The sequence below is a fragment of the Podarcis gaigeae genome (assembly GCF_964106915.1).
Source record: "Podarcis gaigeae genome assembly, chromosome: 18".
NCBI classification, from domain to species: domain Eukaryota; kingdom Metazoa; phylum Chordata; class Lepidosauria; order Squamata; family Lacertidae; genus Podarcis; species Podarcis gaigeae.
In genome coordinates this window covers 1686641-1713678 of record NC_139696.1, presented here as the reverse complement: position 1 = coordinate 1713678, position 27038 = coordinate 1686641, and the positions used below count along the sequence as shown (strand labels likewise).

At 47.2% G+C, this 27038-nt stretch overlaps 1 protein-coding gene across 11 annotated transcripts in view; it reads left to right on the top strand.

Annotated features, from left to right (window-relative positions):
• Positions 1–27038, top strand: part of TCF3 (transcription factor 3) — an 89725-nt gene that overhangs the window by 20835 nt on the left and 41852 nt on the right. For 5 of the 11 annotated variants that reach the window (XM_083720399.1, XM_083720398.1, XM_083720404.1 and 2 more), the window contains exons 4-5: positions 25086–25162; positions 26004–26100. In XM_083720399.1, coding sequence (XP_083576525.1) covers positions 25086–25162; positions 26004–26100 — 174 coding nt within the window. The remainder of the gene's footprint in view (positions 1–25085; positions 25163–26003; positions 26101–27038) is intronic. The other 6 variants (XM_083720407.1, XM_083720402.1, XM_083720406.1 and 3 more) reach the window with 3 other exon arrangements.

The window sequence follows — 27038 nt, the reverse complement described above, 5'->3', positions numbered from 1 at the left end:
CCCCTTTGACCCCTCCTAAAAGAATAAAGACACCGTAGTCTTATTTGTACGTAACAAAAAGAAGTTTTACTCACAATCAGGCAGAGCGCAATGTGATCCGTGAAGGCAGGCTTTTGGCATAAAGTTACAAATACGGTGCTATACCTTGGTTCTCAAACTTAATCCCTTCCAGAAGTCTGTTCCAAAACCAAAGCGTTCCAAAACCAAGGCATGCTTTCCCATAGAAAGTCATGCAAAATGAATTAATGTGTTCCAGACTTTTAATACAACCCTTAAACCAGCAATTTAACATGAATTTTACAGGGGTCAGCAAACTTTTTTCAGCCGTGGGCTGTCCCTCAGACCTTGTGGTGGGCCAGATTATATTTGGGGGGGGGGAATATAAAATGAATGAATTCCTATGCCCCACGAATAACCCCGAGAGCCGAAGGAACGACTGCCTTTTAGAAAGATGCATTTCCCTTTCGAGAGCAGAGAATGCCTTTTCTCAGACCAGGGATATGGGGAAACACCAGGGGTCTCCCAGAGGTTGTGCCAGACCCCACCCCCCAACTTCCAGCAGCCAATCCCGGGCCAGGGGCCTAGGGCAGGCCTAGGCAAACTCCGCCCTCCAGCTGTTTTGGGACTACAAAACCCATCATCCCTGACCACTGGTCCTGTTAGCCAGGGACGATGGGAGTTGTAGTCCCAAAACAATCTAGAGGGCTGACTTTGCCTTATGGCTGGTCTAGGGCAATGGGGTTTGTCGCCTGGTTTGCAAGAACGGTTTGCTAGAAGGCTGCGTTTTTTTATTTTTAACTGCCAGGTGCAAAAGTTCAAGGTACATTTTTGGGGGTCTCCCGACTTCGTGCGTCCTTTGATTTTTGATCATGAAAGCAAAATGTGCTTTGTTTGATAGAGGGGGTTTGCTTTGAATATGGGGCGTGTGTTTATAGAGACTTCTGCGCCCGTGCGTGTCTCGGGAGTGGGGGCGAGTTGGTGCACGTTCGCAAATTTTGAAGCTACAGGTGGTTGCAGCAAAATCTAATCTCCTTCTTTCCACCCCCACAACACACAAACACACTGGCCACCCCTTTCCACTCCGTCTGCCCGGAGCCTGTCACATCTGAGGAGGTTTCTTCAACCCCGGCTTTGAAGCTTTTCGCAAAATAATTTGGGCTTCTTGCCGCAACCGCCCAAGCTGTGTTTTGAGATTCCGGGATGGGCTGAGCAGTTCTGTAGTCTTTCCTTTCGCCTTGGCAGCGCTCGTCCTTTCTGAGAAAGAGGGGAAGCAAAAGGTTTGATGGAAACTTCTGTTCTGTGCTGGGTGGAGCTTCCATGTGCAGGAGGAGTCTATCTGAGAAAGGGCCAAGTGGGGATGTGGGGCTGTTGAAGCTGTCTTGCCCCAAAATTGGGTCCCCTAGGAAGCCAGAGGCCGCTTTCTGTCTGCAGCTGGGTTAAAACATTTTGACTTTTTCCAAAAAAAACAACCAAAAATCAATTTCCTGCATCATGAAGCGGTGAGCGTTTGCTTAGGACAGGGGTCAGCAAACTTTTTCAGCAGGGGCCGGTCCACTGTCCCTCAGGCCTTGGTGGGGGGCTGGACTGTATTTTTTGGGGGGTGGAGTGAACAATTTCCTATGCCCCACAAATAACCCAGAGATGCATTTTAAATAAAAGGACACATTCTACTCATGTAAAAACACGTTGATTCCCAGACCGTCCGCGGGCCGGAATGAGAAGGCAATTGGGCCAGATCCGGCCCCCAGGCCTTAGTTTGCCTACCCATGGCTTAGGAACACTGAAAAGGGGTCTGCTTCTTCTCAGTTATAGGGGGAAATGGTCGCCCCGAAATGAAAAGCTAGAATCGCCGTAGAGGTAACTCAATGAAAACGATTGCAAGAATTTGTCGGAAATATGGAAACCTTGCAAAAACAATCAAACATTGGGGGTATTTCTGGAAGCAGGAGTCCTCCGTACCCCAGATCCCAAGAAGTACCGTATTTTTTGCTCTATAAGACTCACTTTTTCCCTCCTAAAAAGTAAGGGGAAATGTGTGCGTCTTATGGAGCGAATGCAGGTTGCGCAGCTATCCCAGAAGCCAGAGTCGTGGCCGACTCTGGGGTTGCGGCGCTCATCTCGCTTTATTGGCCAAGGAAGCCGGTGTACAGCTTCCGGGTCATGTGGCCAGCAGGACTAAGCCGCTTCTGGCGAACCAGAGCAGCGCACGGAAACACTGTTTACCTTCCCGCCGGAGTGGTACCTATTTATCTACTTGCCCTGGCGTGCTTTCTCACTGCTACGTGGGCAGGAGCAGGAACCAAGCAACAGGAGCTCACCCCGGCATTGCGGGGATTCGAACCGCCGACTTTCCGATCGGCAAGCGCAAGAGGCTCTGTGGTTTAACCCACAGCGTCATCCGCGTCCCTAAATCAGCAGCTTAGCTTTGGGCAAAAACCAGGAAACACAACAACCCCAAACCAACAACCGCATATCAATGGAGAAAGCGCCTGTTTTCTTTTCCTTCTTTGTGGATTTCCCCCCCATCTTTAATTGTTAATTTGGCACTCTTTGATCTGTCTCCAAAAAGGAAGGTTGGCGTTGCATCTGAGGATTCCTCCATCTCCCCTCCGACCAACTCCTTTCTCCCTCTCACCCCCTTCTTCTCCCAAACAAAGAATTAAAACGCCACCCTGGATTATATCTGTAGAAAGATATATTTATATGTATGCATGCACCTAGGTATAAATCTCTTCCGCCCTTTATTGTGGAGCTGGGGGTGCGAAAAAGTTCACCTGATCTGCAAAAGCTTCAAATGGGGTTTGTTGCCAGCTTGTTCCGCATCCCTTTCTAGGATTTCGGTAATGCCTAAAATAATATATACCGGTTTTTTTGCTCTATAAGGCTCACTTTTTTCCCTCCTAAAAAGCTCATGTGGCCAGCATGACTAAGCCGCTTCTGGTGAACCAGAGCAGCGCACAGAAACGCCGTTTAGCTTCCCACTGGAGTGGTACCTATTTATCTACTTGCACTATAACGTCCTTTTGAATTGCTAGGTGGGCAGGAACAGGGAGCGAGCCACAGGAGCTCACCCCGTCATTGCGGGGATTCGAACCGCCAACCTTGTGATCGGCAAGCTCTAGGCTCTGTGTAGTAGTTAGTAGCAGTAGTAGTAATAATAATAAGAAAATGAATAATTTTTATTGCACCCTGCCCATTTGACTGGGTTGTCCAGCCACACTTCCAACATATATAAAAATATGATAAAACATTACACATTAAATGGCTTCCTACTACATGGCTGCCTTCAGATGTCTCCTAAAAGTCAGATAGTTGTTTCTTTCCTTGACATCTGGTGGGAGGGCGTTCCACAGGGCGGGCGCCACCACTGAGAAGGCCCTCTTCCTGGTTCCCTGTAACTTCGCTTCTCGCATTGAGGGAATCGCCAGAAGACCCTCGGAGCTGGGCCTCTGTGCTTTGGGACACAAAGATTTCGGAGAAGGAGTCTGGGAGGGCAAGTGTTCCCATCCCCTTGTCCTTCAGGAAAGTCCATATGTACTTGTGAAACAGTTTAATAAGTTGTTCTGCGCATACTGATGTTCCCAAAGAGGGGAACATGAGCCACAATACTTTCACGGGGCAAGCAAGGGAGCAATAGGTATTCTTATTCGTATTCTTTTGTTGTTGTTGAAAGTGAAGAACTTTGCTACTAGCAAATCCGAGTTTTCTTGAATCCACTGCTCACCTTTTGGGGCCAAACGATGTTGCGAAAATTGCGGTGCGCTTTAGATTTGATGGCGCATGAGACTCAAGTAAATGTGGTGTATCGCCGTTTCTGAAGCCCTACATATAGGAAGAGTATTTAGGACAAGAGTTGTCATAATAGCGACCCATGGTTAAAAGTAGAAGTCTTCTTTTTTTCTCTTCAAAATATGGCAATCCTAGCTCTGCAGCCTCCATGGATCTCCACGTTCCCTGGCTGCCAATCTCATGTTTTCGCTTCTGTTCTGTATGTGCTCCGTAATAAATGCTTTTCTGCCCATTGAGATTTTATTTAAAAATGTCATTTACTGCAAATGGTGAAGGTTCACCCCATAAGTGTTCATTTTCACACCCGCTGCAAAATTCGGAGGAGCACGTCGTTCTGAATTGTGTATAAATCTGGAATTTTTCAAATTAGAGTTGGCACGCTTTAAAAGTGAGTGTTATTTCCTGGTTAAACTCTCTCGTTTTTTAGCAACACCTTCTCTGCCACCCCCCCCCCCGGTGAAAAAAACGCACCTCGTTTCATCCTTTGCGTTGCCTCAATCTAAAGATTCAAATCATAGGCTGCATCTGGCGCTTGCCTTACTCAAAAGTAGACCCATGGACGTTAATAGACCTCACGCCTGTTGTTTTCGGCGGGTCTACTCTTGAGTAAGGCCAGCACTGGCTGCAACCCCATCGATTACGTTTTTCAGAAAACCCTTCCGGGCCGTTAAGATTTTTTTTTTAAAAAAAAATTTTTTTTTAATGGCATAAATTGCACGTTGCATAAGTCAGACTGAGGGCTGGAACCTGGGCACGTTTTCGCAGAACAACAGGTAAATGAAATGGGCTTGGCAACCCGCCCTGGCATGTTGAGACTCCCCAGGGTTCCACGTCTTCGCAATAAAAAATTGCCACCCTCCTTGCAACAGCCACAATTGCTATTTAAGTCAGGAACACGAGAACTAGAACCTTGTCTTACCTTTTGGTCGGCGCTCGGAGTTCCCCAGGCGCGTTTTGCGACTTGGCGCAGCGATTTCTGGGAGAAAGTGGGCTTAAATCCTTCTTCCAAATTTCCCTAGTAAATCAGCCCCCTCCCTCCCACTGCTGGAATGCAGACAACGACCCAGATTTCCCCCTTGAAAGCCCTGCCCAAAAATCAGGTGGAACGGTTGCATCTATCCCCACCTGCCCACATCTGACAGCGGTAAAGGTAAAGAGACCCCTGACCATTAGGTCCAGTCATGGCCGACTCTGGGGTTGCAGCGCTCATCTCATTTTATTGGCCGAGGGAGCCGGCGTACAGCTTCCGGGTCATGTGGCCATCAAGACTAAGCCGCTTCTGGCGAACCAGAGCAGCGCACGGAAACGCCCTTTACCTTCCTGCCGGAGCGGTACCTATTTATCTACTTGCACTTTGACGTGCTTTCAAACTGCTAGGTTGGCAGGAGCAGGGACCGAGCAGCGGGAGCTCACCCCGTCATTGCGGGGATTCGAACCGCCGACCTTCTGATCAGCAAGTCCTAGGCTCTGTGGTTTAACCCACAGCGCCACCCGCGTCCCTTCTGACAGCGATACGCTGCCACAAAACAGGCCCCGTTCCCCCCACCCCGATATCAGCAAGAGTTTGGGGTTCTTCCGCAAAACGAGGCAGGGGAAAAAATATGCCCCTTCGGAGTAAGGGCAAGCCAGCCCCGCCCTCGCTCTGTGTTGGCTTTGCAAGCATGCCAACTTTTCCAAACCTGCCGAGCTGGCAGGAGCTGGGAGATGCCATTGTGCCGCCCTGACAAGATGGATCCCTCTGATTAGAAACACCCTCTATTTATTTTTATTTTTTTTTAAAAAAAAGAATATTAACATCCAGTCGAGATTAAAGGGAGTGTTGCGTGAGAAACTTCCTTACTCAAAACAGCAACTCACCACCCTGCTAACCCAAACACCTTGTTACGCAGGATTTCCTTTCGTTTTTCCATCTGGGATTTTCAGAAACCCATAATTGAAGTGCAGGGGGTTTATTTTGCAAGGCCTTGGTTCCCAAACGCCTTGGTACTCAAACCACTTGGAACCCAAACACTGCAAACCCGGAAGGAAGCGTTCCGGTTCGCAAACCTTTTTCGGAAGCTGAACGTGCTCCGTTTTGAGTGCCAGGCTTCTGATTTGAGTGTTACGTTGAGGTCTGCCTGTTTTTGCTATTTATTTTGCTTTTTTTTTTTGCTTTTGCGGCTCTTTTTTGTTTCATTTTCATGACCGGTCCAGCTACTGATGGGTCGATTGCGTACGTTGATTCTTGCTTTCGTTTTATGGATCAATGGTCTTGTTAGCGAGTGAAATCCATGTTCAATGGCTGTTTTAGGGGTTGTTTTTAAAAGTCTGGAATGGATCGATCCATTTTGCATTGCTTTCTATCGGAAAGCAATGTGCCTTGGTTTTGGAACGCTTTGGTTTCGGAACGGAATAAGTTTGAGAACCAAGGTGCCACTGTAGATGCCAATTGGAAAATTCACCCAATGGAGATGTCTATTTTCAATATGCGAATCTGCGAGACGGGGGTGGGGGGGTGTTTTTGCCAAAGGGAGGGGGGTTACTTTTGATGTTGCTGCGTCGTTTAGTCGTGTCCGCCTCTTCGTGACCCCCTGGACCAGAGCACGCCAGGCCCTCCTGTCTTCCACCGCCTCCCGCAGTTTGGTCAAACTCATGCTGGTAGCTTCGAGAACACTGTCCCACCATCTCGTCCTCTGTCGCCCCCTTCTCCTTGTGCCCTCCATCTTTCCCAACATCAGGGTCTTTTCCAGGGAGTCTTCTCTTCTCATGAGGTGGCCAAAGTCTTGGAGCCTCAGCTTCAGGATCTGTCCTTCCAGTGAGCACTCAGGGCTGATTTCCTTCAGAATGGAGAGGTTTGATCTTCTTGCAGTCCATGGGACTCTCAAGAGTCTCCTCCAGCACCAGAATTCAAAAGCATCCATTCTTCGGCAATCAGCCTTCTTGATGGTCCAGCTCTCACTTCCATACATCACTCCTGGGAAAACCAGAGCTTGAACAATATAGACCTTTGTTGGCAAGGTGATGTCTCTGCTTTTTAAGATGCTGTCTAGGTTTGTCATTGCGGGTTACTTTTAGCGGTCTGCAAAAAAAAGCGGCAACGGGATGCGAGGGGACTATTCCCCCCTCCAGCACCACCCCTAAATTGGGAATATGCCAAACCACCGTGTTGATATCGAGGGAGATCGGGGACAGGGTGTGTGTGTGTGTGTCGCGGCCTTCGGTTTTCTCTGCCAATTGCCGCCTCTCTCTTAAAAGGGGGGGGGGGAGAGAGAGACGGTTCGGCCTCCCTCCCGAAAGCTTGCAAATGCCCTATTAACATTGTTATACAAAACAGCAGTGCGCCATTTAATTAGGAAAAATAAGAACTAACCTCCACCATATGTTCCGTCTCTGTCGCTATTTGCATTTGAAAGTCCGGCTGTGTTTCAAAATGGGATTTTCGCCATATTGTAAAGCCTCCAAGTTTTGGAGTTGCTATGGGGAACGTGAGCACGTTTGGTTTCGGGGGGGGGGGGGTGAAGACGACACTGTGCTTTCCTGCTGACTTGAAATCTCTGTGGGTTTTCTGCATGGTTTTTGTTTTGAATTATTCTTTTTATCGGGGAATTTGCTTTTTTCCTCGTTGCGGCATCGACAGGCAATTCTCGAGGGAGGAGATTGGTGGCCTGTGTTTGATGCCCCCCCTCCCAAAAAATCACATATGTACCGCACCCTAATATATGATAGGCGAGCAGTTCTGCTTGGGTTTTTAAAAAAGCAAGTTGCGACCTGCCCTGTGGCAGTGAGTTCCGCAGGTCAGCCTTACTTTCTGCCTCCAGAAACGAGAGCTTCCTCTATTTGTAAATATTAAGACGATACCAGCAAGAATGAGTCTTTCTGTAAAAAAATGGTTTAAATCAAGTCTTACTGACTAGTGATTTAAATTGATTTCATTTGAATCAAATCCACCCTGGCGGCTAGCGAGAAAAATAATGGGGAATGGTTTTAAGATAAAACTGATGGGGGGGCGTGTGCCGGACATTCCCAGTCCCAGCTAAAGATGGAACCTAGAACCTTCGGCTTCCAAAATCGAATTTACAGCCCTAATGATAAAGCAACATTCTAGTCCTCAATGTTCTCAGCAAAGAACTGATTCAAGTACAGTGGTACCTTGGTTCTCAAACGCCTTGGTTCTCAAACTCCAAAAACCCGGAAGTAAGTGTTCTGGTTTCTGAACGTTTTTCAGAAGCCGGACGCCCAACACGGCTGTCGGCTATTGTTTCCGGGGCGCCTGCGCCAATCAGAAGCCGCGCCTTGGTTTCTGAACATTTGGGAGTCAAACGGACTTCTGGAACGGATTAACCTTGGCGCTTTGGTTTCTGCTCTTTATTTTGCGTTTTTGCTTTTGAGGCTTTTCCGGTTCATTTGTTTTTGTGACTGTGTGGAACCCAGTTCAGCTACTGATTGATTGATTGATTGATTGTGTGACTGCGGAAATAGATAAAAGCCCCCCCATCAGTGCAGGTTGGGGAGAAAAGTTAATTTTAATTCTTATCATCTACAATACCGTCTTATTTATTTTATAGTACAGCGCATTGATTATTGCTTTCATTCTATGGATCAATGGTCTCATTAGATAGTAAATTTCATGTTGAATTGTTGTTTTTCAAAGCCTGGAACGGATTGATCCGTTTTGCATGACTTTCTATGGGAAAGTGCGCCTTGGTTTTGGAACGCTTTGGTTTTGGAATGGGATTTCCGGAACAGATTAAGTTTGAGAACCAACGTACCACTTTAGATGTCTGGATCGTTCCTTCTGCAAGGAGGACAAGCTTGCCTTGGCGGGGGACCTTCCAGGCAAATTCCTTCGGTCGAGAGTTTGCATCTCAGAATGTGCCAAGTCTTTTTTATATACCTGATGATCATTCCAGATCCGGAGAGTAGCAGTTTCAAGTCAGGAAGCTGGCCCGAAACCTAAATTTAAACTCTGTTCTATTTTAAATCGGCTGGGGAATTCTCTCTCTCTCTCTCTCAACGCCCCCCTCCAAATTTGGTAAACTTGTTTTTTAAAAACAAAACACCCATTTGTAGTTCAGCATGCAAGAACCAGAAGCCGGATGGTGAATGAGCTGCCGGTTATTTATTTTTAATTTTTTTGGACTAGCGTTTGGGGTTTCGCTCAGCTCAGTTTGGACCAGAATCCCAGTTTAGCAAACTTTCCTGTTAACGCATCATCAGGCGACGAAAGGACCTCTGGGAATCTCAGGGCAAGCACACAAAAGCAGATGGGTGCGATATACGGTAAATACAGTGGTACCTTGGTTCTCAAACTTGTTGTTGTTCTTTAGTCATGCCCGCCTCTTCGTGACCCCCTGGACCAGAGCACGCCAGGCCCTCCTGTCTTCCACTGCCTCCCGCAGTTTGGTCAAACTCATGCTGGTCGCTTCGAGAACACTGTCCCACCATCTCGTCCTCTGTCGTCCCCTTCTCCTTGCGCCCTCCATCTTTCCCAACATCAGGGTCTTTTCCAGGGAGTCTTCTCTTCTCCTGAGGTGGCCAAAGTCTTGGAGCCTCAGCTTCAGGATCTGTCCTTCCAGGGAGCACTCAGGGCTGATTTCCTTCCGAATGGAGAGGTTGGATCTTCTTGCAGTCCATGGGACTCTCAAGAGTCTCCTCCAGTACCAGAATTCAAAAGCATCAATTTTTCAGCGATCAGCCTTCTTGATGGTCCAGCTCTCACTTCCATACATCACTACTGGGAAAACCATAGGCTTGGTCTTTATTGAAGACTGTCGCGACAGGACTCCCACCTGCCACCAGGTGAAACAGAATGGAAGCCCTGAACAAAACAGCCCCCAAACCTTTATTAGCTGCTCATCCCCATGTCATCCCCCCCCCAAATTACATCACTCATACATCACTCATACATCATGAAAGGGGAGGTCTGGTGGCAGTAATCTGAGCATCCTGGACCCTGCCCCATGGTCCCCTTGACCTCCACCAAACACCCATCAAGTGGAACAAAAGAGATATTTACATTTCCCTGTTTCCCAGCCAAGTTCATCACACCCTTTTGTCTTCATCTGGGTTTATTTCTGGAATGGCTACCTGTCTGGCACTTGGGTATCAGGAGGCCAGGGATTATCCCTCAGGCCGAGGGGCTGCTGAGGAGCTGAGCTCACCTGTCTATAGGAATTTGTGAAGTTTTCCCAGTGAGCCAGTACAGAGATACATTGATCAGTGAATTCTTACATTTGGTATCGTGCAGCAAAGGCCCTTTGAATAGATAGGAAGAAACTGCGATGAAGTGTTTTGTGGGGACAAATCACAAAAAGTCACAAAAGCGATTGTGCTGGTTTTGGTAGTGGGCTGCATGTGCCTGATATCTGCTGGAGGGGCAACCCCCCAAAAAACCTATACATAAATTCCTGCAACAAGTCGCATTTGGACCCCGTTCCCAGTAGCAAAAGGGGATTTTGAATGCTGTCTGGGGGATTTCGTCCAGCACCTGGACCCGAGGCCCCCCCAAAACAGGGTCAGCAGCCTGGTCTACCTTGCAGGAATGCTTTGAATGTGCCAGGAAGGAGGGTGAATATCCTGGGCCAGGAAAGCAGGGTGCAAATGCGGGAATGGAATAAGACCTGCAAACTTTTGCAGAGCTTCTTTGCAAGTCAAGAAAGGAGCACTCACCGTATTGTTGTGGCAACTGCAGTTTAGGAAAAACAGTCTTTAAGACAAAGGATTTCCCAGGCTGCCTGCCTGCCTCCCCCCTTTTCTTCCCACCTCCCTGTTTTCTGTTTAAAGCAGGTGGCCACCAGGGAACAACTTTGTTTACGGAAGAAAAGAGGGCTTTTTTTCTTTCTTTCTCGGAGGGGCAAGCTTGTTTTTCTGAGCTGGGGAATAGGCCCTTTCCTGGCAAGGAGCAATTCAAGTCCTTATCTCCTTTTCCTGCTCTGTGAGTCACCAGTCGGATGGCGGATAGTGACCCTGTGCCACCCCAAAGCACCTTTGCCTTGTTTGGTTTCACACACACACCCCCAAAAAAATACCAAAGTCTCTCTTGCAGGCAGTGCTCAGCTCGGCTCCTTCTCGTAAAAACGTGCTAAGATTGTAGTCCTCATGACTAGCAGATAGGATGCTGCTTTCTCCTAAATCAAACCCAATTGTCTTATCGAGTTCAGAGTTCCCTGCTCTCCAGGGTTTCAGGCACTGGGGATTATTATTATTAATTATTATTATTATTATTAATTATTGAGTTTATTTTCTGCCCTATACCCAGAGGATTGAACCTCAGACCTTTGCATGCAAAGCCCAAAATAAGATTCTAGTCCTCAAAGTTTGAGCTGATTCATGCAAGATTCTGCTTTGCATAGGATTTCAGTGGCAGAATCAACATACAGGGGAAATAGGGAAATTCAACAACTGGTCCCATCACCTCCTGGCAAATAGAAGGGGAAGAAATGGAGGCAGTGAGAGATTTTACTTTATTGGGCTCCATGATCACTGCAGATGGTGACAGCAGCCACGAAATCAAAAGTCGCCTGCTTCTTGGGAGAAAAGCGACGACAAACCTAGACAGCATCTTAAAAAGCAGAGACATCACCTTGCCAACAAAGGGCCGTATAGTTCAAGCTCTGGTTTTCCCAGTAGTGATGTATGGAAGTGAGAGCTGGACCATCAAGAAGGCTGATCGCCGAAGAATGGATGCTTTTGAATTCTGGTGCTGGAGGAGACTCTTGAGAGTCCCGTGGACTGCGAGAAGATCCAACCTCTCCATTCTGAAGGAAATCAGCCCTGAGTGCTCACGGGAAGGACAGATCCTGAAGCTGAGGCTCCAAGAGTTTGGCCACCTCAGGAGAAGAGAAGACTCCCTGGAAAAGACCCTGATGTTGGGAAAGATGGAGGGCGCAAGGAGAAGGGGACAACAGAGGACGAGATGGTGGGACAGTGTTCTCAAAGCAGGCAACATGAGTTTGACCCAACTGCAAGAGGCAGTGGAAGACAGGAGGGCCTGGCGTGCTCTGGTCCAGGGGGTCATGAAGAGGCGGACACAACTAAACGACTTAACAACAACAAACAAACAACTTTCTTTGGGCGATATCCACCGTTTCCCCCACCAAAAAAAAAAGCGGCACAGCTTTTTGTGTCTAGATTTTTCACTTCTTGAAATATGGCAAACCCCCCCCCCCCCCCGAAATGAATTTCCCATCCAATTTGAAACCAGACCGGCCCCTGCTTAGCTTTGCAAATTTGCTAGTGGTTTTACTGCTTTTTGCCACTAGGTTTATTCAGAATTTTAGCTGGAGGTGCTACCGGTCTGTGCATACAGTATGGGGCTAGGTAGGCTGTTTCAGTATAAGTTAGGGAGAGAGGTTAAAGCTTAGCAGCTGTAAATAATAATAATTCATTCTGAGATTAGGAAAACTTCAACCCACTTCCCCCCAGACTTATGTCCCCCAAGTCGTCCGTTCGAAAAGCAAACTGGAAAACTTTGCAGAAAATCCCTGTTCTTAAAATCACGGATTTCTAAAAAATCCAGGTGGGGGAAACGAGGTCACACAACTTGCAAAACTATTTTTTTATTTATATATCTATCTATAGACATATGGGCAAGTATTTAATGGCTGGTTCCGTCTGGGTGTGAACGTTCTTCTTTTTGAAAAAAAGAAAACAAACCACACAATTGATTTTATTGTGTTGACTTTTAAAAAAAAACTCCCCCCCTTTTTCTCAGCGGCGTTCCCCTTTGAGGTCTTTTGTTTGGTCACGTTGGGGCGACCTTGTTTTCACAGCTGCCAGGAAGTGTTTTGGGGGCTGTAGAGTTTTTCTTATTTTTAATTGTTTTCAACCCTCCGGCTTATCTGCGCTCCGTTCTTGGTCGCCATCTCTCCCCCCCCCCCCATCCCTCCTCTGCCGGGTTTATATTTACAGGCTGCGTCGGCTGAGCGTGAGTTTCTTCATCTTGGGGTTGCAGGTTCGAGTCTTGCATTGGGCAAAAGATTCCATGCATGGCAGGGGGTTGGGTTGGATGATTCCCCTTCCAGCCTTACGATTCTGAGGTTGGTTCCATGACTTCGCAAGAGCTTGGCGGGTAGAGCGCGCAACTCTTAATCTTGGGGTTACGAGTTCGAATTCTGAGTCGGGGAAAAGAATTCCTGCATAGCAGGGGGTTCGGCTGGATGACCGCCAGGGGGTTTTATCCCAGCTCTACAATTCTGCAGTTGGTGCCATGACTTCGCAAGAGTTTGGCGGGTAGAGCGTGCGACTCCTAACTGTGGGGTTAAGGGTTCGAATCCTTCCTCGGAAAAAAGAATTCCTGCATTTCAGGGGGTTCGGCTAGATGACCCCCGTGGGTACCTTCTCCTCTCCCCTCCCTGTGGTTCCTCTAAGCTAAAACGCCTTAAGCGATGCAACCGTTTGAGGCAGAGACTCCTAATCTCATGGTTGCGGGTTCGAATCCTGATTCGGGCAAAAGATTCCTGCATTGCGGGGGGCCAGATGTCCCTCATGGTCCCTATGATTATGATTGCGATTATTATAATTATTATTATTAGTTAAATTTGCATACCGCCCTCTCCCTGCAAGTCTAAGGGTGCTCCGCGGGATAAATCCACAATATAAAAATACAAAATGCATAATCGAAAAACCAAAAACTGCCAGTCATTCCCGCCCCCAACCCATTTTTAAAAGGCCTCTTCTCCTTGCATTTCCCCTCGAGCTCAACAGCCCCAAACACCGCAACTGTTTTGAGCCGGGTTGTGGGTTCGAATCTTGCGTTGGTCAAAATATTCCTGCATTGCATTGAGTTAGACTACATGACTCTGGGGTTCCCTTCCCGTTCTGGTACGATCTGCGTCAAATTTTGCCTCCACCCCCTGGCTTTCTCCACCCTATAAAAGAAAAAGTTTTCTTCCCAAATCTAAAAATGTGGGTGGGGCCAGTGGGTGGGGCCAAGCCGGACAGTGTGGGGTGCAGCCCGGTAGGGGGTGGACCCCATTTAAGCTGCCTCACCCCCCGGATCTTAGTTAGCTTTCTCACTCTAAGGAGATCTGGGTTCGAATCTGCTGCCCGGCCACCAACTCACTTGGCAATCTTCCTGCAGTTCCTCGCCTGCCTGGTCTGCTTTGCAGGGCTGGTATACAGGTGTTGTTGTTGTTGTTTAGTCCTTTAGTCGTGTCCGCCTCTTTGTACCCCCCTGGACCAGAGCACGCCAGGCCCTCCTGTCTTCCACTGCCTCCCGCACTTTGGTCAAACTCATGCTGGTCGCTTCGAGAACACTGTCCCATCATCTCGTCCTCTGTCGTCCCCTTCTCCTTGTGCCCTCCATCTTTCCCAGCATCAGGGTCTTTTCCAGGGAGTCTTCTCTTCTCATGAGGTGGCCAAAGTCTTGGAGCCTCAGCTTCAGGATCTGTCCTTCCAGTGAGCACTCAGGGCTGATTTCCTTCCGAATGGAGAGGTCGGATCTTCTTGCAGTCCATGGGACTCTCAAGAGTCTCCTCCAGCACCAGAATTCAAAAGCATCCATTCTTCGACGATCAGCCTTCTTTATGGTCCAGCTCTCACTTCCATACATCACTACTGGGAAAACCAGAGCTTTAACTATTCGGACCTTTGTTGGCAAGGTGATGTCTCTGCTTCTCAAGATGCTGTCTAGGCCTGTCATTGCCCTTCTCCCAAGAAGCAGGCGTCTTTTAATTTTGTGACTGCTGTCACCATCTGCAGTGATCATGGAGCCCAAGAAAGTAAAATCTCTCACTGCCTCCATTTCTTCCCCTTCTATTTGCCAGGAGGTGATGGGACCAGTGGCCATGATCTTCGTTTTTTTTGATGTTGAGCTTCAGACCATATTTTGCGCTCTCATCTTTCACCCTCATTAAAAGGTTCTTTAATTCCTGCAGGGAGAGATACCTTATTTTCCACACTATGAGAATGTGATTTATTTATTTTTTAAAAGGCAGTCTTTTGCTGTTTTCACTGTTGGTTCAGAATGGGATTTTGAGCCGTACGTCTAACCGATTGCTGGAACCGAGCCCAAATTGCTGCCAGATATCGTCTCCGGCATTTGGCTGAACTTTGCTGTAGGGATTTCAAAGGGAGGAGGCCGGCGTTGTGTTGTGCGGAAAAGGAATCGAGTCGGGGAGGCTAGGTCTACTCTCGAGTAGAACCTTATCGCAGCTTTCCCCATAAATCCGTACCCGGTTGCCCCCTTATCCTGTGAAAAACATGCAGAAAATATTCCCTGCTAAGAAAGAGCGTAACGGAATATGATTCGAAACAGCGGCACTTAATTGCACATTAATCCAATTAAAACAGTTTCTTTTAATTAATTCAACGGAACTTATGGACTTGATCCAGCGATAGCAAGCTTTGCAGAATCTGGGAGTTAGTCTTTTGCAATTCCAGTCCCCCTCCCAGTTATCCCACTGCACACACGGGGAGCCACTGGTCTGCGGTTTAGTTCATGAACGGCTTCTTTCCGGAGATCCGTGATTTGCCCCAGGCGAGCGGCTGCATTAAACCTCTGGCTTGGCGCTCGCTTAGGGCTCCCCGGCCCGATCCTGCGCTTTCAGACTCGGAAGTGACTGTCTCAGAAGGGTCTCTCCCAAAAAAACCCCGGTGGTGTTTCTTCCCATCTTCAGAAGTTCTCTCCCAGGCGAGCGAAAAGGCCCCTTACTCTTGAGTAGGCGCTGTTTCAGGGGCTTTGCTGCTGAGTTAAAGGCCCTGCCGATCCGTCGCGCGCTCTGTGTAGTTTTCCCCTTTTCGTCTTTCCGGCAAAGTGTTGAATGGTGCTTCTGTGTCAATCTGTCCTTAATAATAATAATGATAATAATTTTATTATTTATAGCCCGCCTATCTGCCTGGTGGGACGTGGGTGGCGCTGTGAGTTAAACCACTGAGCCTAGGGCTTGCCGATCGGAAGGTCGGCGGTTCGAATCCCCGCAATGACGGGGTGAGCTCCCGTTGCTCGGTCCCTGCTCCTGCCAACCTAGTGGTTCGAAAGCACGTCAGAGTGCAAGTAGATAAGTAGATACCACTCCAGCGGGAAGGTAAACGGCGTTTCCGTGTGCTGCTCTGGTTCACCAGAAGCGGCTTAGTCCTGCTGGCTACATGACCCGGAAGCTGTACGCTGGCTCCCTTGGCCAAGAAAGCGAGATGAGCGCCGCAACCTCAGAGTCGGCCATGACTGGACCTAATCGTCAGGGGTCCCTTTAATTTTACCTTTATCTGCCTGTGTTTTCCCAGCCATTCTTGCAAGCGCAAATGTGCCTCTCTAAGAGTGTTCGTTATCATCATAATCATCACCACTTTTATTTTGTATACCATCTTTCCATCTTACAATACCCAAGGCGGTTTACAAGGGGAAGAAACAAAGAATGTACACACCTTGTAACAAACGAATGCAATGCAAAAACGTGCTCATAAAATACAACTTTAAAATAAGCAACTTCCATCAAAAAATAACATTCGGCAATCATTAGAATAGCATAGGATAACAATATCCGCGTATAAAAATCAAACAGAAATTCAACTCTTGTCAATTACAAGAAATAATTTCGGGACTGCAATCAGTAAAACTACGGCAACGACGCAAATTGAGAAGAGGAGACTAGTGGGTGGAGCAAGGCAGGTGGAGTAAAGCCTTGCCTGATGAAGTCATTATTATTATTATTAATTAATTAATTAATTAATTAATCAATCACCCACCCTTCACATTAAGGCCCCGCAGGCGGTTCCCAGCCATTAAAAACCGCAATGTTAAAAACACTTTTAAGACAACTTAACGATCACAGAAATCGGGGTTTTGTCCTCAAAATATACATCTCAGGTGCCGAAAGCCAGTCTCGCTCTCAAGTTGCCTTTTCAGCTCAATTTCCAGGACTCTTGTGAGATTTCGCTCCTTGCAAACAGCTGGAACCCCGCAAATATTGAGAATAAACCTGATTTCCAATGGGGGTGGAATAATTTCGATCGCAACTGTATATAGGCCTGTCCGTTGCAACCTGTTTAATTATTATTTGCCGGTGTTTGGTTTTCCCATTTACCGTTCGATTCGGATCGATGGTGGAATGTTGCTTTGTTCGCCGTAAGCGGTTTATGTCAAAGTTATTGTGGCTTTTTACATTGCGTCGTTACTATTCATGTCCAGTGTTTTATTACGTTTTTTATACGTCTTGGTAGCTGCCCAGAGTGGCTGGGCCAACCCAATAAGATGGACGGGATATAGAAAAAAAATATCATTATTAAATTATTGTAACCTGATTGTCCGGGATGAGGGCGGGGGGACGGAGTATAGTGGGAAAACAACTTTGCTGCTCGTGACGAAGGCTAAACCTAATTATCGGCCGGCTTCTTTTATTGATTCCCCCGCCCTTCCCAAATCTCGCTCGGCACCATCTCCCCCCCCCCCCCCGATTCCAGCTCCGATTAGCCACTTAAAAGCAGCTTAATAGGGAAGTGTTTATCATGGCAGCTGTCTGCTACCTTCGTTTAAATCAAATTATCGTCCCCACCTGCCTTTGGGGTCTCTCCCCCTTTAAGGGGGAGAAAACACCCCAGGAATCTGAGCAAAACTCAGACCTCTCTGCTGAACATCTGCCGTGCGTCTATTTTAAGTTTCGCGAAAAATCCACGCCTCTCCCATGTGCTGTGCGCAATTCTCCAGCGCTTGTGGCCCCGAAGGACATCCTCAAAAGCTTGGTCAGCCGCGAAAGGACAGAAAATGCAGTTTTTTGTGTGTGTTTTAAATTGTAAATGGCCGGGTGGATCTGCACTTCCGCCTTCTGGCCAGCTTCCTTAGAGGGGGCGCTCAAGAGCAACCAGCAGTGGAATCGTAGAGTTGGGACCATGAGGGTCATCCAGCCCAACCCTTTGCAATGCAGGAATCTCAGTACCCAATACCCAGCTCTACTGCTCTTTTAAATCAGAACCAGTAAAGGCAGTGAAGGTCCTGTGTGAGTGTCTGGAGGCGGTTGGAGGAAGGATGGTGGCCAACAGATTGACGTTGAATCCTGACAAGACAGAAGGACTGTTTTGGGGGGACGGGGCTGGCAGGTGTGGAGGACTCCCTGGTCCTGAGTGGGGTCACTGTTGAAGGACCAGGTGCGCAGCCTGGGGGTCATTTTGGACTCACCGCTGTCCATGGAGGTGCAGGTCAGTTCTGTGTACAGGGCAGCTCTATCTGGTACACAGGATGAGACCCTCCCTGCCCGCAGACTGTCCCTCCAGAGTGGTGCATACTCTGGTTATCTCCTGCCATGCGCTCTCCGTGGGGCTGCCAGACTGGGGACTGGGAGTGGAGACCATATAACACCAGTCCTGAAAGACCTACATTGGCTCCCAGGACATTTCTGAGCACAATTCAAAGTGTTAGTGTTGACCTTTAAAGCCCTAAATGGCCCTGTATCCTGAAGGAGTGTCTCCACCCCCTATTTTTTTGGAGGGGGATGAACAGATTCCTGTGCCCCACAAATAGCCCAGAGATGCATTTTAAATAAAAGGACGCATTCTGCTCATGTAAAAACAAGCCGATTCCCGGACCATCCACGGGCCGGATTGAGAAGGCGATTGGGCCGGATCCGGCCCCTGGGCCTTAGGTTGCCTACTCCTGGTTTAAGGAGCCTAGGCTATGCATCCGAGTTTCTAACCCTGGTTAGGAGGGCCACTGACGAGGTGGGAGTTGTGAATGTAAGAATGCAATTCGGGTAAGCAATGTGGAGGCAAGGGGAGGCCACCATGGCTAGTGGAAATGTTGGAGGGGATGGAATAGGACTTCCCTATTTTCACAGGAGAAACGTTGGAGGGGATGGAATAGGACGTCTCTATTTTCACAGGAGAAACGTTGGAGGGGATGGAATAGGACGTCCCTATTTTCAGGGGAGAAACGTTGGAGGGGATGGAATAGGACGTCCCTATTTTCGGGGAAGAAACGTTGGAGGGGATGGAATAGGACGTCCCTATTTTCAGGGGAGAAAAGTTGGAGGGGATGGAATAGGACGTCCCTATTTTCAGGGGAGAAACGTTGGAGGGGATGGAATAGGACGTCCCTCTTTTCAGGGGAGAAACGTTGGAGGGGATGGAATAGGACATCCCTATTTTCAGGGGAGAAACGTTGGAGGGGATGGAATAGGACGTCCCTATTTTCAGGGGAGAAACGTTGGAGGGGATGGAATAGGACGTCCCTATTTTCGGGGGGGAAATGTTGGAGGGGATGCAATAGGACGTCCCTATTTTCAGGGGAGAAACGTTGGAGGGGATGGAAGAGGATGTACCTATTTTCAGGGGAGAAATGTTGGAGGCTATATGAATATTGAAATGGAATTGGCACGTTACTGATAGTCTTATTCTCCAGGAATTTTAAGAGTCGCAAGGGACCCAAGTTTTCTATTTTCTAACCCTCATTTGAAGCCATTGAGGTCATTGGGCATCCCTGCCTCTTGTGGCAGGGAGTTCCATAGTCTAACTCTGCAGAAAGAATTCCTCCTTTTGATTTGTTCTGAACCTCCCGGCGTTCAACTTCCTTGGCTGACCCAGAATTCGAGTCTTACGGCAAAGGGAGAAAGATGTCTGTCTGTCTCTCTCTGTCTGTCCACTTTCTCCCAACAGTAGACGGCGGGTTTGCATGCGAGTTTTGCAGCGCCAAAACCCTTAAATGGGGTTGGGGGGAGGGCACACTTTCCCCCCCGACAAGCTACATTTTATATTATTAGTACGTATTTAATTAGAACACGAACACACGAATGCTTTATGAATATTCATGATCAGGGTTATTAAAATGCATAATTAATCTGTGGGGTCTCTCTCTCTTTCTCTCTTTCCCCCGTTTTAATAACTCTATTAACGTAGCCAGGGTGGGAGGGAGAAAGGGAGCCCTCTGTTATTGTCAATTCCTGCTGACCGGACGGGACGTGGCGTTTAGAAGCCATCTTATTTTTTTAATTTCACTGGTCTCTGCTTAAAGAAAAATACTGATTTTTATCAACAGTGGACCATCTAGCTAGATATGGGACACGGGTGGTGCTGTGGGTTAAACCACAGAGCCTAGGACTTGCCGATCAGAAGGTCAGCGGTTCGAATCCCTGCAATGACGGGGTGAGCTCCCGTTCCTCAGTCCCTGCTCCTGCCAACCTAGCAGTTCGAAAGCACGTCAAGGTGCAAGTAGATAAATAGGTACCACTCCGGCGGGAAGGCAAACGACGTTTCCGTGCGCTGCTCTGGTTGGCCAGAAGCGGCTTTGTCCTGCTGGCCACATGACCTGGAAGCTGTACGCCGGCTCCCTCGGCCAGTAAAGTGAGATGAGCGCTGCAACCCCAGAGTCGGCCATGACTGGACCTAATGGTCAGGGGTCCCTTTACCTTTATGTAGCTAGTTAGGTTTTTATTCAGAGAAGACATGCCGGAAGAAAATAATCCATGCCTGCTTATTTCAGCAATAATAATAATAATAATATCAATCAATGAAATACCTTTATTGGCATTGCAGTCTAAAATGTTTCAAGTAACTGGAATAATTAAAAAGACACGGGTGAAGCTGTCAAGGGTTATAAGGCCACACTTTGGTTGCGTGCATTTGGATATTCTGCTGCGTCCTGTCTATTTTCCACACGGTTAGCGTGTGGTCTAAACCACGGAGCCTCTTGGGCTTGCCAATCAGAAGGTCGGCGGTTCGAATCCCCATGACGGGGTGAGCTCTCATTGTTCCGTCCCAGCTCCTGCCAACCTAGCAGTTTGAAAGCACGTCAAAGTGCAAGTAGATAAATAGGTACTGCTCTGGCGGGAAGGTAAACGGCGTTTCCGTGCGCTGCTCTGGTTCGCCAGAAGCGGCTTAGTCCTGCTGGCCACATGACCCCGAAGCTGTACACCGGCTCCCTCGGCCAGTAAAGTGAGATGAGCTCCGCAACCCCAGAGTCGGTCACGACCGGACCTCATGGTCAGGGGTCCCTTTACCTTTAATCGTAATTGAGGAGCAGGCTTTCGTGCCATCAGATTTTGTTGTGTTGCAGCGGACATTTTCGAAACTGGTTTGGGGGTTTATTTGAATATCAGAGCAGCCTTGAGTGCGAGGCTTCTAGTTCATTATAAAGAGATGGGCAGTGGCATTTTTGCTTTATTTCCCGCAACGCCCTACCTGTAAGGTTGGCTGGCGTGTGTTGTGCCCGGTTCCTTTTCAAGCCGCCTCCGTTTAATGTGTGAGCATCTGCATGGAGAATATTCTGTTTTTGATGTTCCTCAAATTCGCACGTGACACCAAACTGGAAGGGGGTGCAAAAACGCTGCAGAAGACGGAACCAGTATTCGAGGCGACCTTAACAGATAGGAGAACTAAAATGTGCATTTCAATAGGGATAAACGTCAGGTTTTGCACCAAGGCAGGAAGAACCAGATGCACAAATATAGGATAGGGGGAACCCGGAACTGGATCTGGGGGTCTTGGTGGACCACAAGCCAAACATAAATCAGTGTGATGCAGCAGAAAAAATAAATAAAAACTAATGAAGTTCTAGGCTGCATCCACAGAAGTCTAGTGTCCAGATCATAGGAATTATGATTATGATTAGTTATCTCACGCTTGGACTACTGCAATACACTCTACGTGGGGCTACCGGGAAACTGCAATTAATCCAGAATGCGGCAGCTAGACTGGTGACTGGGAGTGGCCGCCGGGACCACATAACACCGGTTCTGAGAGATCTGCATTGGCTCCCAGTACGTTTCCGAGCACAATTCAAAGTGTTGGTCTGACCTTTAAAGCCCTAAACGGCCTCAGTATACCTGAAGGAGCGTCTCCACCCCCATCGTTCTGCCCGGACACTGAGATCCAGCGCCGAGGGCCTTCTGGCGGTTCCCTCATTGCGAGAAGTGAGGCTACAGGGAACCAGACAGAGGGCCTTCTCGGTAGTGGCGCCCGCCCTGTGGAACGCCCTCCCATCAGATGTCAAAGAGATAAAGAATTACCTGACGTTCAGAAGACATCTGAAGGCAGCCCTGTTCAGGGAAGTTTTTAATATGTAATGCTGTACTGTTTTTAACACTGATTGGGAGCCGCCCAGAGTGGCTGGGGAGGCTCGGCCAGATGGGCGGGGTATAAATAATAAATTGTTGTTGTTGTTGTTGTTGTTGTTGTTTAGTCGTTTAGTGGTGTCCGCCTCTTTGTGACCCCCTGGACCAGAGTACGCCTGGCCCTCCTGTCTTCCACTGCCTCCCACAGTTTGGTCAGACTCATGTTTGTAGCTTCGAGAACACTATCCAACCATCTTGTCCTCTGTCATCCCCTTCTCCTTGTGCCCTCCATCTTCCCCAACATCAGGGTCTTTTCCAGGGAGTCTTCTCTACTCATGAGGTGACCAAAGTCTTGGAGCCACAGCTTCAGGATCTGTCCTTCCAGTGATCACTCAGGGCTGATTTCCTTCCAAATGGATACATTTGATCTTCTTGCAGTCCATGGGACTCTCAAGAGTCTCCTCCAGCACCAGAATTCAAAAGCATCCATTCTTCGGCGATCAGCCTTCTTGATGGTCCAGCTCTCCCTTCCATACATCACTACTGGGAAAACCAGAGCTTGAACTATATAGACCTTTGTTGGCAAGGTGATGTCTCTGCTTTTTAAGCAGAATTACTATTCCCGCTCTATTCTGCCTTGGTCAGACCACAGCTTCCAGTTCTGGGCAGCACAATTTAAGATGGATGTTGACAAGCTGGAAAGTGGGCAGAGGAGGGAGACTGAGATGATCAAAGGTCTGGAAACCGATCCTGATGAGGAACGGTTGAAGGAGCTGGGGATATTTAGCCTGGAAAAGAGGAGATAGGGTTGCCACCTTCACGGCTGCCACATAGAAGAGGAAGCAAGCTTGTTTCCTCCGGCTCCCGAGGGTAGGACTCGAACTCGTGGCTTCGAGCGATGAGAAGGGAGATTCCAACTCAACATCTGGAAAAGCTTTCTGGCAGTCAGAGCTGTTCTGACACCCGGTGGCGGACTCTACTTCCTCGAAGGATTTTAGGTTTGAATGGCCCTCTATCCTGGATGCTTTAGATTCCTGCATTGCCAGGGGGTTGGAACAGATGACCGCTGGGGTTCCCTTTCACAGTTCCATGATTCTATCATTTGACCTACTCCTTTAACTGGTCCTCTGTGTCGGCATGTAGGATCTGTAAGCTCCTTGCGGGCAGAGGACCCTGTCCATTGACCCGGCTGTATAGAAGCTTTTCTACGGCTCACAAATCCTGCTTTTTATTAGCGGGTTTTGTCAATTTCACGTTTTCGGCCGACGCAGATTAAACTCTTCTAGAACGGAGCGTCAAAAAAGGGGTGGTCACCAGGGTGTGGGAGGGAGTAAATGGCACATTTTTCAGAGCAAAAGTTATTGTCGAGGGCGACAGGAATGCACAGCTCGCCCCTCCGAAAAAAAACCACTATCCCAAGTCGCATTAACATTTTTTTCCGCCACCGCGATTCCGCAAAGTAATCACATTGGAGAGAGCAGGGATTGGGGGGAAAAGGAGGAGCGGGGTATTTTTTATTTTTTATTTTTTGATTAGGAAACAAAATCTAAATGAGGGTTATGAATATTCATTAGGCGTGGAGATTAATATGCATAATTATGCAAATTAGACAGCAATTAAACACCGATTCTCCAGGGAAATGATTAACACAAAAGGCTGTGGAATGGAAGCCTTGCAATTTTGAAAGAAGTTTCTGGTTAAATGAACAGTGAGGGGAGATGGGAAGGCTGCGATTCACATAATAATAAGATGGAAAGGGGGGGGCGGGAAACGATTCACACAATGGGGTGTTTTTGTGTGTGATTACGGTGTTGCACTTTTGCACACGTAGCCTTGCACACTCGCGTCGGGGGCGTGCATCAAAGACCTTTGCATGCACAGTGCGATACCTTGGTTCTCAAACTTAATCCGTTCCGGAAATCCCGTTCCAAAACCAAAGCGTCCCAAAACCAAGGTAGCGCTTAAAGTCATGCAAAACGGATCGATTTTTAAAAACAACCCCTAAAACAGCGATTGAACATGAAATATACTATCTAACAACACCATTTATCAATAAAATGAAAGCAAGAATCAATGCGCTGTACTATATAATAAGGCAATATTGGAGATGGTAAAAATTAAAATCGCTTTTTTTTTTCTTCACCTGCACTGATGACGGCCATTGCTTGGGTGGTTTTTTTTAAATCCATTTTTGCAATCAATCAATCAATCAATCAGTAGCTGAACTGGGTTCCGCACAGTCACAAAAACCAAATGAACCGAAAAAGCCTCAGAAACAAAAGCGCAAAATAAATAGCAAAAACAAAAGCGCCAAATTTAATCCATTCTGGAAGTCCGTTTGACTTCCGAAATGTTCGGAAACTGAGGTGCGGCTTCTGATTGGCGCGGGCGCCCCGGAAACAATAGCCGACAGCCGTGTCAGACGTCCGGCTTCCGAAAAACGTTCGAAAACCAAAGCACTTATTTCTGGGTTTTCAGCATTTGAGAACCAAGGCGTTTGAGAACCAAGGTACCACTGTAACACCATAAAACGGGCCCATCTGTAGGAAACTGCCCTGTTAGACCGTTGTGTCCCTCCAGGGCAGTGTTGCCTACACAGGCTGGCAGCATCTCTCCCACCTTTCAGGCCGCGGACATTCTCTCCCCGATCTGGATGCGCCGGGATTCGAACCCGGCGCACGTGCTCTGCCCATTCAGCCCCCTCGCCTCTGCCCGTCGGGTTGCGCTCCCCAGCTGGGCAAGTTGAGGAGGGCTGTTTTGCTTTGACTCCCTGCAAGCAGAAAGCTAGCAGCCCAGGGCGTGGGCCAAAAGAGTCTGTTTCTGGGGGAATACGAAACCACTGGTACCATAACAATTCGGGAAAATAATTCAATTTAACCAAATTAAGTGTGGGACAACCCCCCCCTCCAATATTTTGTTTCGGGTGTTGTTTTTTCAGACGGCTACTGAAAATAATATGGATTTAACTAAAGTTGGGAAGTTCTCCGTTCTCCCCACCCCGCCTCTCCCCTCTTTTCTGTCGTTTGAACGCAAAATAGAACCTTTTCCCCACCCTGACTTTCTGCATGCAATTCCATCCCATGATGGAATTTAAAAATCTATCATCCAGTTCTGCTCTGAAGCTGAGTATCCCTGCATGGGAACATTGCAAAACAGGAAAAAGTCTCTTTATTCTCTCTTAAACATCCAAATATTGCTCTGTTTGTGGAAGCAAAGGGGTTTTAGCTTCAGGAGAACGCTGTTTGTATGATGGGACTGCTTATCAAAGCTGATTCCTTTAAATAAGAATAAGAATAATTTCCTGGGCTTGTTTAATTTTTATTTCCCTCCCCCCTTCTCCAGCAGGTTTGGACGAGCGGCCGGCCTCTGGGTCCTGGACAGCAGGAGATCAGAATAACTCCACATTTGACCAAGTCAGGGTAAGGATAATTAGAAAAAACCACTTTGAAATAGAGCAAAAAATATTAATAATCTCTTGCCTTTTGAGAATCATTTTTTGGGGGGTTGCAAATAGGGGTGCATGCAATTGATTGAATGAATCTTTATTTGCGTCAGCCATAGTAATAAAACAACAATACAATATAAAGAGAATAGAAAGAACAGGTCAAATCACTAGTCAGTAAGACTTGATATAAATAAAAAAAAATTTACAGAAAGACTCAGCCTTGCTTGTCTACTCTTAATACTGACAACCAGATGGAGGTTTCATTTTTGGAATAATAAATTTCCAGAGTAGTTTTTACAGTTATAGCAAAAATTTTGTGATTTGGTGATATGATTAGCAATACAGAAGGCAGATAATTATGAAATTATGGCGAGGTTTAATAAGGTAACTGTGTATATTAGGACGACTTTTTCTGCTGTACTTTATCAAGAGAAAAATCATTGTTTTGTGAATAACAATTTGGACAATTTATTTAACTAAAACGATAACTTTGTAGCATATGTTTGTTAACTGATGTGGTTAAATGATTATACCTTAGAATGAAAACAATATTAATAAACTTAAAGTTTCAGCACGCATGAAAAGCTTAAAACAAACCCTTATTTCCTGATGGACTATAATGCAACTTAAACAGAAAATCTTTCAAAAGATTTCCCCCCCCCCAAAAAAAAAGCATTTTATTTTAAAAATCTGATTTATTTATTTTTTTAAAATCCGATTTATTTATTTTTTCAATCATTGATTTTTACCCACCCTGTCGCTTTTGTTTTTTAAGGACCCGCTCCTACAATATTTTCTTTCTCCTTTTCTTCCAGCAGGGCTACGGCGAGGGCTCCCACTACGGCGAGCACAGAGAACTCCCATCCCATAATAACCTATCTTCGTCATCATTCCTGGGGTCTGGGATCGTAGGTGAGAGCCGCTGCGTTGGTGGGGAAAACCTTCCTGTTCCCAAATTTCTCGGCGGAGGTGCATCGCGATGCGGGGTGGGCTAGATGTCCACTGGGGTGTCCCAAATTTGCTTTATTTTTCGGAGCAGTAGCTGCTGCCAGCCCGTGCGGACACCACTAAAGTCAATGGGACATTTGGTACAGCGAGCATCACAGGCCAGAGCTAGCTTTCTGTGTTCGGGGTTGCAGAGGGAGGTCGCTTCAGGCTTGCTGGGTCGGTTCTGCATTTCATTTTGTGTATGGGACAGGAGAACAAGGGCACCTCTGAGCATGTGCCGAGTGCCGGAACGAGCTTTTTCGGTACAGGGGCAGCTGCTTTCGCACACAGAGCCGGGAGGGCTGCGGCCGGACGGCTTAAGTTTGGGGATTCGAACCCGCGCCCTAGTCTGCCGCCCTAACCTCTAAACCACATGCGTGGGATCCACAAAGATGGGGAATAATAAAATAATAATAAAATTTTATTTATATCCCGCCCTCCCCAGCTGAAGCCGGGCTCAGAGCGGCTAACAATGGTAAAAATAACATAAAATCATAATCAATTAATTGAAATAAATTCTTTTTTTTTATTTTAAAAATTTTTATTGTTAAAATAATTCAGGATTAATACACATATGTTACAAATATACAAGCATACAAACATACATTCTAAATTCAATTCATTCCAAGATCAATTCAATAATAATAAAATTTAATTTAATTACTTTAATAGGGCGGTTCACAAAAAACTTTTTGATTGAAAATGCCTGCTCCAAAGGTCTTCTCTTACTACCCTAGGGATTATATAGCTATATCTGAAATTTCCATGCATATCAGTTAATATCTTGACCCCCCTCCGCAAAAATAGATGTTTACTTGACTGTTTTCCTATGTCGTGAAGGCCAAAATTTCAGTTCAGTGGAG